The sequence below is a fragment of the Cannabis sativa genome, chromosome 8, assembly GCF_029168945.1.
Source record: "Cannabis sativa cultivar Pink pepper isolate KNU-18-1 chromosome 8, ASM2916894v1, whole genome shotgun sequence".
Taxonomy (NCBI): Eukaryota; Viridiplantae; Streptophyta; class Magnoliopsida; order Rosales; family Cannabaceae; genus Cannabis; species Cannabis sativa.
The window spans coordinates 1,874,245-1,887,670 of NC_083608.1; the positions used below are offsets into that span (position 1 = coordinate 1,874,245).

The 13,426-nt window shown below is 35.0% G+C and overlaps 2 protein-coding genes across 2 annotated transcripts; both read left to right on the forward strand.

Moving 5' to 3' along the window:
- The first annotated feature begins 3,685 nt into the window (after positions 1-3,685).
- Positions 3,686-6,070, forward strand: LOC133030095 (uncharacterized). The gene is made up of 3 exons (XM_061102310.1): positions 3,686-4,124; positions 4,221-5,270; positions 5,376-6,070. The coding sequence occupies exons 1-3, from the start codon at positions 3,686-3,688 to the stop codon at positions 6,068-6,070; spliced, it is 2,184 nt and encodes a 727-aa protein (XP_060958293.1).
- A 1,349-nt stretch (positions 6,071-7,419) lies between these two features.
- LOC133030096 (uncharacterized) lies at positions 7,420-8,181 on the forward strand. Its single transcript, XM_061102311.1, has 2 exons — positions 7,420-7,505; positions 7,641-8,181. Exons 1-2 carry the CDS (start codon positions 7,420-7,422, stop codon positions 8,179-8,181), a joined length of 627 nt encoding a protein of 208 aa, XP_060958294.1.
- Positions 8,182-13,426: the final 5,245 nt, after the last annotated feature.

A 13,426-nucleotide genomic window follows, 5' to 3' on the forward strand; every position in this document is an offset into this window, starting at 1 on the left:
CTAGTTGAGATAATATTGCTTGTAAGACTCATATAATTGGTTTTGATTAATCAATTATAATTCTCAAATTAGACTATGTCTATTTGTGAATTTTTCACTAAGTAAGGGCAAAATTGTAAAGAAAGAGTTTTAGGGGCATATTTGTTAATTAGGATACTTTGTATGGTTCAATTAATAAATGTGATAAATGAAAACATTATTTAATAATTATTTATAGTTATTAAATAGTTAGAATTGGCATTGAAATGGTTGAATTTGAAAATTAGCGTTTTTGAGAAAATTAGATGCAGAATTGATAAAACTGCAAAATTGCAAAAATTGAGGCCCCAATCCATATTGTATAGGGCCGACCACTTTTATAGGATTTATCATCTGATATTTTCATTATTTTAATGCCAAATAATTCAAACCTAACCCTAGTGGAATGCTATAAATAGATAGTGAAGGCTTCAAGAAAATTACACTTTTACTTCTGTTTTCCTTCAGAGAAAAACCTGAGCCTTCTCTCTCTATACCTAGCCGCCACCTTCTTCTCTTTCTTCCCTCTTTAATTTCGAAATTTCTTAGTGTTAGAGTTGTAATATCCGCTAACTCCGAAAGGGTATTTTTGTAACTTTATTTAGCTGAGAGTATTTTTTTTTACATATTTATGGATTTAAATATGTATGGGATTATTTTTATGATGATATAATATTTGATTTTATTGGCATGTGCATAATGCCTAATAGATATATATATATGTCTGGATATTGTTATATGGGTATATTATTATATTATTATAAATATTATTATTATTATAATTATTAACGTTATTATTATTATTATCATTATTATTATTATCATTATCATTATCATTATCATTATCATTATTATTATTATTATTATTATTATTATTATTATTATTATTATTATTATTGTTACTGTGCATATACGAACGTATATATGCACGAACGAACCGAATGCCTAATTTTGTGGAATGGGAATCGCTCCACTTCGGTTCAAAGCGATATTTTGCTTGGGTTTAAACACGATAGAAATTAGGTTTTAAGCTCTATTTTCGTACACCCAAAACAGAGAACCAACGAGAGAGAGAGAGAGAGAGAGCACGTATACGGCGTATACGATACCGAAAATTTTCGTTTCTTCAAGCGGAGTGAAACCTGGGTGAACGTGGGGGTTTGGGATCACTTATATACGACCCAAGGAAGCTTTTTAACGTGGTATAAGGGGCGGAAGTCGTCGTTTTAAGATTCGCCATTTTTGAAGCTTCAAAGGTGCGGCTTAGTTAAGGACTCGAATTCGAACGTGTTTAAGCTTGTTCTTGGGTCAAGGGAGGTTATATTTGAGTGCATGGGACCCTAAGGATTGTTTTTGACGTAAGAAAACGAAGCTTTAACGTCCAAAACGAAAATCCAAAATTTTGACTCCATTAAAGACGGTACACCGCCAACGAAGAAGACAACCCCGATCTGCGTTCTCGGACCACTTTTCTTGATCGTTTTGAGGTCCTGAGCATTGTGGAGAGCTTCCCCAATCGAAAGGACGCTTCAAGAACAATTGGAGACAAAGTTACACTTTACCGGCGACGAAACCGACGAGAACTCCGGCGACACTCCGTTCAGGGGTTTCTGGAGGTTATTTTTCGATTTTCTTTCAGTTCTTGACTTGTGCTAGGTGTTCTTAGGCCTACTATGAAGTTTGATAATTTTCTTGCAATTATTTGATTTTTTATGAATTATTTGGTTTATTTGTTAAATTAATTAAGAAAAATACTTAGATTACTCAGAAAAATCTAAATATATTTTATATGATTAGTTATCAGATATAAACTATTGCAAAATTGGTAGATTCGAATTTCGGTTAATTTTGTATTTTTCATGAATTATTTGTGTTATTTATTAAATTAATTATGAAAAATACTTAGGTTGCTCAGAAAAATCTAGATTTATTTTATATGATGGACTATGATATATAAACTGTTATAAAATTGGTAGATTGAATTTTCAGGCGATTATGTATTTTTCATGAGTTATTGATGTTATTTCTTATTTTAATTATGAAAAATACCTAGTTTGCTTAGAAAATTCAAAGAAAATTATTTATGACTTATTACAGATTATAAAGTGTATTAGAAGAGTTAGATTCGGTTTTTAATCAATATTGGTATTTTTCATGAATTTACTTAATTAATGCTTAAGTTAATTACGAAAAATAGATAAGTGTTGTTAAAATAGTAAAATGTATTTTTGTAATACCATTTACTGCCTATGATATCAAATGGAATAGGTTTTATTATTTATTGGTTGTTGTAGGTATTTATTATAATTATTGGTGATTAATTAACTATTTATTTCGACTTTAATAAGAATAAATAGTATTTTAGTAAATTTTACGTAAAAATGTGTTGTATGAATTCAAGTTTTACGTTAGGAATGTTTGTTTGAGTCCATGCAATATGTTTGTGTGAATCAAAATAATAAATGCTTATGTATGGTGTGTCATGCAAGTGAAATGGACCTATGTGTTACATATTTTTTTACGTAAGTTTCTGTATGAGTTTAGAGATTCATACTTGAATGTATTTTGAGTGTATTGTTGTGTTAATGAATGTCTAGGATCTTGTTCTCAATAAGGAAATTCGTTGAGGTGCTCGAGGTAGCAAGTGTGGTTTTAGCAACTGAGGTAAGAAGAGTGGACATCTGTACACAGGGTGTATGTTATGCATACAACTTGGGTTGGTTTGTTATTTAATTTGATTGTGTTGTGATTTCCTTATATTTTGTGAGCATCGTTAGCATGAGAATAATATTAGGGTCTTGCTGCTTGTGTGAGCATAACACTTGCAGGATATAACTTTATCATGGGTGAGTACAACTTATGGTAATTAATTGCCCTGTTGGATGCCAAGTGTGAGAATAACACAAGGCAGGGCAGGTTACCTCATGTCTGATCAACATGAGTGTATAGTGACTACCGTATGTGAGTATAATGTGCGGTATGAGACTTGGTTTATGCATGTGGGTACAACATGCGTTGTGAATATATTTATGGAATATGAATTATTGTTGATTAATATTAAGAGGGATTTATGTCAGGTATCTAGTTAGGAGGGTTATGTCCTACATAGCTCTTCTTACTGGGCGTTAGCTCACGGGTACTCTGTGTGCAGGTAAGGGTAAGGCCAAGCAGTGAGACTGAAGAGCTCGAGGCGTGGACCGCATGTTAGGGGGCTGGCACAGTATTTTGCTTTTAATGTTTTTTTTAACTGCTAAACATTTTGGAACTATTATTTTGACTTAACTAGTTCTTATTTAAGTTTACAGTACTAAAAGTATTTTGTTTTAAACAATGAGATCTCATGCTTGGATATTTTTCAATAAAGAAGTATTTGATTGTCTTTATCTTATTAAAATATTTTATACGGACTATCCTATGTGACATCTCGGGAAATCGGGGTGTTACAATATGGTATCAGAGCAATACGGTCCTAAAGAATGTGGTTAGCCCTAACATGTAAAGTTCACCGCCATGAGACGAGCTCGACTCACTGTACTGTAAGTGAATATTACTTATAATTAAGTTGCCTTAAATTTTTGCATGCGAGAGGGTAACATTATTTTCATATAAAAGTGATGATCAAAATGATCTTGATGTGTATTGGTTTGTGTGGTTCAGGAGTTTAGAAATGCCTCCTAGAAGGTCAGTTAGAGTGGGTCGAGGTCGAGGTCGAGGTCAAGGCCAAGGCCGAGATGATGGAGGGATCAATGAACCACCTCAAGCACCACAGGGATGGGAAGAGCGCATTGCCGCACTGGAAGGAATCATTCATAGGCAGGATGAAGAACTTCGCCAGCTGAGACGTCAACCGGAGCCGCCAGTCCAAATAAGGCAAGATGCAGAAAATAGAGACCCACCAGCTGCAGTGGTATATCCTGCTACAGAGGCTAGACATGAGTTGTTAGCAGAGAGATTTCGGAAACAACACCCACCTGAGTTTGAGGGAGGCATAGACCCGGTAGTGGCTGAGGAGTGGATAAGTCGCATAGAAAGCATTTTGCAGATGCTAAGGGTGGATGGGAATGACCGAGTGAAGTGTGCATCTTACATGCTGAGGAAAGATGCTCGTATCTGGTGGGAGGTGGTGGAACAAACAAAGGATGTAGATACCATGAACTGGGACGATTTCAAAAGGGTCTTTAATGAGAAGTATTATAACTCAGCATTTCTAGCAGCAAAGGTCGATGAATTTACTGGGTTAGTCCAAGGGAGTCTTACTGTGACTGAGTATGCACAAAAATTTGATAGATTGGCGAAATTTGCTCCAGATCTGGTACCTACTGATAGAGTGCGAGCACATCGATTTGTGGAGGGCCTGAAACCAATGGTTGCTCGAGATGTGGAAATTGTGTCAAGGGGTCAATTCAGTTATGCTCAAGTTGTCGAAATGGCTCTTACGGCTGAGCGGAGTGAAAACAAAATTTGGAAGGAAAATGCTGACAGGAGAGAATCTAAGAAAGGTGGAGCCAATTCTAATGACCACAAGAAACGGGGACAGGACCAGTCCGGGCAGCCAAGTCAAGACAAGAGGTACAAAAGTGATAACGACCAACGATTTAATGGCAGCAGTGGGCGAAACATTCCAGAATGCCCTAAATGTACCAAACGTCATCTCGGCGAGTGTCGCGCAAAAGCATGCTACAAATGTGGAAAAGAAGGACACATCAAACACAATTGCCCACTGTGGGGACAGACTGGGAACAGAGCAGAACCGAAGAAAGATGACAAGTATGTTCCAGCTAGAGTTTTTGCCATCACTCAAGCAGAAGCTGAGGCCAGTCCTTCGGTTGTATCAGGTCAGATTCCTATGGCCAACACCACTTGTAAAGTTTTGTTTGATTCTGGTGCAACTCATTCCTTTATTGCTAGCACAATTGTAAATCATATAAATGCACCGAGTGAATTATTTACTGTGGGGTTTGGGACCATGTTACCATCTGGGGAGGTTGTAATCTCTAGAAGTTGGCTTAGGGGTATACCTGTCAGGGTAGATGGTAGAGAATTATTTGTAGACCTGATTGTATTAGATTTATTTGATTTTGATGTAATCTTGGGCATGGATTTTCTTACCAAATATGGAGCATCAGTTGATTGCAAGCAAAAGAAAGTTGTTTTCACACCAGAAGATGGAGAGACTTTCGAGTTCAGGGGGGTAGGAAAGAAACCCCGCACTCCTATTATTTCGGCAATGAAGGCTGGGCAACTATTGCAGCGTGGGTGCTTAGGGTATCTAGTTAATGTGGTTGATGACACCAAGAAAATTGAAAGAAAGCCGGAGGAAACACGGGTAGTTGCTGAGTTTCTTGATGTATTTTCAGAGGAGTTATCTGGGTTACCACCACACAGAGAAATCGAATTTGTGATAGAATTAGTGCCCGGAACAACACTAGTTTCCCGCGCACCATATAGGATGGCACCATCGGAATTGAAAGAACTCAAAATACAGTTGGAAGAATTGCTTAAGTTAGGGTTTATCAGACCTAGCTACTCTCCGTGGGGCGCACCAGTTCTATTTGTTAAAAAGAAAGAAGGTACTATGAGAATGTGCATAGATTACCGAGAATTGAACAAGGTGACTATAAAGAATCGGTACCCACTACCGATGATTGACGATCTGTTTGACCAGCTTCAAGGGAAAAAGGTGTTTTCTAAGATTGATCTTCGTTCAGGGTATCATCAGTTAAGAATCAAAAATGAAGATATACCGAAGACAGCCTTCAGAACGAGATACGGGCATTATGAGTTCATGGTGATGTCAGTTGGACTTACAAATGCCCCAGCAGCTTTTGTGGACCTCATGAACCGAGTCTTCAAGGAATATCTGGATCAGTTTGTCATTGTATTCATAGATGATATACTGATTTATTCTAAGACAGAGGAGGAACATGAGGAGCACTTACGCTTGACCTTGCAGCGACTGAGAGAACATCAATTGTATGCCAAGTACAAAAATGTGAGTTTTGGTTGTCCGAGGTTGCATTTTTGGGCCACATTGTCACTAACGGGGGAATAAAGGTAGATCCTGCCAAGGTTGTTGCAGTGAAAGAATGGCCTAGACCAAAGACCGCCTCAGAGGTTCGAAGCTTTTTGGGTTTAGCAGGCTATTATAGAAGGTTTGTTGAGGGGTTCTCAAAGATAGCCACACCCTTAACAGAATTAACTAGGAAGAATCTAAAATTTTCCCCGGTCGACAAGTGTGAGCAAAGCTTCCAAGAGTTGAAGAATAGACTTATCTCAGCACCAATCCTCAGTTTACCAACAGAAGAGGGACAATTTGCGGTATATTGTGATGCATCTAAACAAGGGTTGGGTTGTGTTCTAATGCAAGAAGGGAAGGTAATTGCTTACGCTTCAAGGCAATTAAAAGAATACGAACAGAGATACCCGACACATGACCTAGAGTTAGCCGCAGTGGTTTTTGCACTAAAAATTTGGCGTCATTATCTCCATGGAGTGAAATGTGAAATCTACACCGATCATAAGAGTTTAAAGTACTTTTTCACCCAGAGGGAGTTAAATATGAGGCAGAGGAGATGGTTGGAGCTAGTCAAAGACTACGACTGCGAGATAATGTACCATCCCGGTAAAGCCAATGTGGTAGCGGATGCACTCAGTCGTAGAGGTCCCGGACTAGTTTCCACTTTACAAGGAGTATCAAGGGAATTAGTGGAAGACATGGAACGAGCTGCTATAGAGTTTATTACAGGGCAACTTGCAAAGGTCACACTTCAATCCACTTTGTTAGAAAGAATTAAGGAGGGGCAGACGACAGATCAAAAGCTCAGTGAACTAAAGCAAGAAATTTTGAATAGTAACGCCAAAGATTATGAAATATCAGACACGGGATTAATTTGGTTCAAGGGACGAATTTATGTGCCCGATAATGATGAGCTCAAGAAGGGGATATTGGTAGAAGCTCATACTACACCTTATTCAGTTCATCCCGGGACCACTAAAATGTACCATGACCTAAAAGCATTGTATTGGTGGCCTGGTATGAAAAAGAATGTAGTTGAATTTGTGGCCAAATGCTTAACATGTCAACAAGTTAAAGCAGAGCATCAAAGACCAGCGGGATTGTTACAACCACTGAAGCTCCCTGAATGGAAGTGGGAAGAGATTTCCATGGATTTTGTGACTGGATTACCTAAGACTACAAAGCAACATGACGCCATTTGGGTAGTCGTCGATAGGTATACAAAATCTGCCCATTTTCTACCAGTACGCATGACTTACTCCATGGACCATTTTGCTGAACTTTATGTGAATGAGATTGTGAGATTACATGGGGCACCGTATTCTATTGTTTGTGATCGAGATGCTCGGTTCACTTCATCTTTTTGGGAAAGCTTACAGAGAGCAATGGGAACTCGATTGAAGTTCAGTACTGCATATCATCCAGAGACAGATGGTCAGACTGAGAGAACAAATCAGATCTTGGAAGACATGTTGAGGGCATGTGTGATAGATTTTCAAGGATCATGGAGCAAATACCTGCCTTTGATTGAATTTTCTTACAACAACAGCTATCAGTCTACTATCGGGGTAGCACCCTATGAGATGTAGTATGGAAGAAAATGCAGGTCTCCACTGCATTGGGATGAGTTGGGAGAGAACAAACTCCTAGGGCCAGATGCAGTTCAGCACACCAACGAAGCTATTCAGAAGATCAGGGCTAGAATGATCACAGCTCAGAGCAGACAGAAATCTTACGCAGACCTGAAGCGGAGGGACATTGAGTTCGAAGTGGGTGATCATGTGTTTCTTCGAGTGACACCACGAAAAGGACTCTCAGTGAAGAGATTTGGCAAGAAAGGGAAACTAAGTCCTAGATATGTTGGTCCATTTCAAATATTGGACGGAGTAGGCAGTGTAGCTTATAGAATAGCTTTACCGCCATCATTATCTGGGGTGCACAATGTATTTCATGTATCTCAACTCCGGAAATATGTGTCAGACCCATCACATGTTTTGAGCTATGCAACACTGGGTTTGCAGGAAGACTTATCTTACAATGAACGCCTGATAAAGATTCTTGATCAAAAAGATAGGATTTTGAGAAATAAGACAATTACCTTGGTGAAAGTCCTATGGAGAAACATCGTGGTTGAGGAAGCTACTTGAGAGCGAGAGTCTGATATGCTAGAACAATATCCAGAATTATTTGAGTAAAATTTCGGGACGAAATTTTCTTTTAGAGGGGGATAATTGTAATATCCGCTAACTCCGAAAGGGTATTTTTGTAACTTTATTTAGCTGAGAGTATTTTTTTTTACATATTTATGGATTTAAATATGTATGGGATTATTTTTATGATGATATAATATTTGATTTTATTGGCATGTGCATAATGCCTAATAGATATATATGTCTGGATATTGTTATATGGGTATATTATTATATTATTATAAATATTATTATTATTATAATTATTAACGTTATTATTATTATTATCATTATTATCATTATCATTATCATTATCATTATCATTATTATTATTATTATTATTATTATTATTATTATAATTATTAACGTTATTATTATTATTATCATTATTATTATTATCATTATCATTATCATTATTATTATTATTATTATTATTATTATTATTATTATTATTATTATTATTATTATTATTATTGTTACTGTACATATACGAACGTATATATGCACGAACGAAGTGAATGCCTAATTTTGTGGAATGGGAATCGCTCCACTTCGGTTCAAAGCGATATTTTGCTTGGGTTTAAACACGATAGAAATTAGTTTTTAAGCTCTATTTTCGTACACCCAAAACAGAGAACCAACGAGAGAGAGAGAGAGAGCACGTATACGGCGTATACGATACCGAAAATTTTCGTTTCATCAAGCGGAGTGAAACCTGGGTGAACGTGGGGGTTTGGGATCACTTATATACGACCCAAGGAAGCTTTTTAACGTGGTATAAGGGGCGGAAGTCGTCGTTTTAAGATTCGCCATTTTTGAAGCTTCAAAGGTGCGGCTTAGTTACGGACTCGAATTCGAACGTGTTTAAGCTTGTTCTTGGGTCAAGGGAGGTTATATTTGAGTGCATGGGACCTAAGGATTGTTTTTGACGTAAGAAAACGAAGCTTTAACGTCCAAAACGAAAATCCAAAATTTTGACTCCATTAAAGACGGTACACCGCCAACGAAGAAGACAACCCCGATCTGCGTTCTCGGACCACTTTTCTTGATCGTTTTGAGGTCCTGAGCATTGTGGAGAGCTTCCCCAATCGAAAGGACGCTTCAAGAGCAATCGGAGACAAAGTTACACTTTACCGGCGACGAAACCGACGAGAACTCTGGCGACACTCCGTTCAGGGGTTTCTGGAGGTTATTTTTCGATTTTCTTTCAGTTCTTGACTTGTGCTAGGTGTTCTTAGGCCTACTATGAAGTTTGATAATTTTCTTGCAATTATTTGATTTTTTATGAATTATTTGGTTTATTTGTTAAATTAATTAAGAAAAATACTTAGATTACTCAGAAAAATCTAAATATATTTTATATGATTAGTTATGAGATGTAAACTATTGCAAAATTGGTAGATTCGAATTTCGGTTCATTTTGTATTTTTCATGAATTATTTGTGTTATTTATTAAATTAATTATGAAAAATACTTAGGTTGCTCAGAAAAATCTAGATTTATTTTATATGAAGGACTATGATATATAAACTGTTATAAAATTGGTAGATTGAATTTTCAGGCGATTATGTATTTTTCATGAATTATTGATGTTATTTCTTATTTTAATTATGAAAAATACCTAAGTTGCTTAGAAAATTCAAAGAAAATTATTTATGACTTATTACAGATTATAAAGTGTATTAGAAGAGTTAGATTCGGTTTTTAATCAATTTTAGTATTTTTCATGAATTTACTTAATTAATGCTTAAGTTAATTACGAAAAATAGATAAGTGGTGTTAAAATAGTAAAATGTATTTTTGTAATACCATTTACTGCCTATGATATCAAATGGAATAAGTTTTATTATTTATTGGTTGCTGTAGGTATTCATTATAATTATTGATGATTAATTAACTATTTATTTGGACTTTAATAAGAATAAATAGTATTTTAGTAAATTTTACGTAAAAATGTGTTGTATGAATTCACGTTTTACGTTAAGAATGTTTGTTTGAGTCCATGCAATATATTTGTGTGAATCAAAATAATAAATGCTTATGTATGGTGTGTCATGCAAGTGAAATGGACCTATGTGTTACGTATTTTTTTACGTAAGTTTCTGTATGAGTTTAGAGATTCATACTTGAATATATTTTGAGTGTATTATTGTGTTAATGAATGTCTAGGATCTTGTTCTCAATAAGGAAATTCGTTGAGGTGCTCGAGGTAGCAAGTGTGGTTTTAGCAACTGAGGTAAGAAGAGTGGACATCTGTACACAGGGTGTATGTTATGCATACAACTTGGGTTGGTTTTTATTTAATTTGATTGTGTTGTGATTTCCTTATATTTTGTGAGCATCGTTAGCATGATAATAATATTAGGGTCTTGCTGCTTGTGTGAGCATAACACTTGCAGGATATAACTTTATCATGGGTGAGTACAACTTATGGTAATTAATTGCCCTGTTGGATGCCAAGTGTGAGAATAACACAAGGCAGGGCAGGTTACCTCATGTCTGATCAACATGAGTGTATAGTGACTACCGTATGTGAGTATAATGTGCGGTATGAGACTTGGTTTATGCATGTGGGTACAACATGCGTTGTGAATATATTTATGGAATATGAATTATTGTTGATTAATATTAAGAGGGATTTATGTCAGGTATCTAGTTAGGAGGGTTATGTCCTACATAGCTCTTCTTACTGGGCGTTAGCTCACGGGTACTTTGTGTGCAGGTAAGGGTAAGGCCAAGCAGTGAGACTGAAGAGCTCGAGGCGTGGACCGCATGTTAGGGGGCTGGCACAGTATTTTGCTTTTAATATTTTTTTTTAACTGCTAAACATTTTGGAACTATTATTTTGACTTAACTAGTTCTTATTTAAGTTTACAGTACTAAAAGTATTTTGTTTTAAACAATGAGATCTCATGCTTGGATATTTTTCAATAAAGAAGTATTTGATTGTCTTTATCTTATTAAAATGTTTTATACGGACTATCCTATGTGACATCTCGGGAAATCGGGGTGTTACAAGAGTAGTGCCCACACACAGCAAGTGATACCTCAATCATAGTGAGGAAGATCGTGAAGAGAGACATTCAACAAGAAGGAGTTTCAGCACTAAAGAAGGAGAGAAAGAGATCCAGGTTCAGATATTGATAATGCTTTGCTACAGAAAGGAATCAAGGGCTAGATATCAGAACGGAAGGAGTCATTTAATTCCGCTGCACCCAATGTAAGGTTTCTAAAACTTTATATGTGTTTATTTCATAATCGTTTTAGAAGTTCATATTTAGGGTGTTAATCAACATACTTGTGAGTAGATCTAAGATCCTGGTAAAATAATTTCCAAAACCTAGCCTCAGAGCCATGGTAATTGATTTGCTTGCAAGAAAGTTGGACTTAAAACGATTTGTTTGTGTTTTGGATGGTATCATGTTGTTTTGAGTTTTGTTTGATGATTGATTGATGTTTGTGAATTTTTGTGAAAAATAATTGAAATTCTGTTTCTAGAATTATTTTTATTGGATAGTATGGAAAAATTAAGCAATTTACTTTTTGACAGAACTCAATTTCGATTTAATTTGAATTAGTTATGATTTTTTGAAGTTTCAAAAAAATCGGGGTTAATCAACAGGGCACGTGCGCGCGCGGAGTGGCTTCTAGCAGGCCCCTGCGCCGAGGTTACACGCCCATGCAGCCCCTTGCGCGCCCATGGGGTGGTGTCACTGCACCACGCGCGCGTGGAAATCATGCAGCTTCCCCTTGCACCGTGTTTCCTCGCCCATGCAACCCTTAGAGCGCGCGCGGACAGTATGCTCATACTGTCCGTACAGCTCGCATTTTTTTTTTTCGTTTTCTTCAATTTTTCATGCTATTTCATAGATTTAACTTTCGATTTTTTGTATAGTTTTGTATTTAGACATTTACTATTCCTATTTCTATTCTAAATATCATAATTAAATTATTTAATATTTTTTAAAATTAATTCATGATATTAGTGTAATTTGAATTTGAAAATAGTAAATATATCTTCTTTGCTTAATTATCTATCTTATTTTTAAATTTGATTATATCTTATCTTATTTTTAAATTTAAGTTCAGATAGTAAATTTTTTAAATTAAATATTTTTTTTAAATAATTTGACCTTATTTAAATTTAAAATAAGATAACTATAATCATGATATTTTAAATAGATGTAAGATATTTTGCTAACTTTTAAATTTTGTTATTTTATTTATTTAAATTAAATCATTAAATCTGAAAAAGATATTTATTTATCTTTTTTTATTTTTATTGAATATTTAATTTATAAAATAACATTAAATTTTTAAAAAGTAGTTAGCAAATTTTGAAATGATATTTAGGTTAGTTGAAACCTAATTTTTCAAAATTATAGGCTTAATTTTAAATATTATTTTTTAATTAATTATAAAATATATATATATAAATTTTTTAAAATTTTCGAAATATTAAATTTTTTTATTTAATTATTTTTTCAAAATTTAATTATTTAAAATTAAATAAATCCTACATCCACCTATCCAGCTAACCTTGTTGGAGGAGTATGTGTTTTAGCTTGTTTGTAAGTTTTTAAAACCTATTATTGCTTGATTGCAAATAGCCATGGTCCACTTGTTGACAGATCCAATGATATGATTTTAACTCATGGCTCCCTTGGTCAAGTAAATAATTTGTAACAGGTAATTTTCACAATCTTCTTTCATCTGTGTATGACCTAGCAACATGATAGGATCCATCAAAATTGTGTGCCTGTGTGAGCCTATATGTTTAATTTTATTATAGATGCATATAGGTTGTTGTTGCTAAATAAAATATCATAGTTTTTTGATAGATTTTATTTAGGCCCATTTAGTTTTGGGCCTATTCAATTAATAACAGTTGTTCATTTTAAGGTTAAATTCCCCACTTTTGGGCCTTGTGTGAGAGTTGGGAGCCATAGAAGTTGGTACGACATACTGAACCCAGCACCCCCTCACATGAACTACCCCAATTGTGAAGGCCCATTTGCCTGATTTGAATAACTGTAGTAGGTTAATTAAATTAGTTTAACATAATAAAATTAATTAGCAACATAATTAATTTCATTTATTTTGAAATTAATTTAAGAAAAACATAGTTTAAAGAATTTTATTCTAAGCTAAACTATATGTATTTTCTTGTATTTAATTAAATATAGAATTATAACCATCTAGA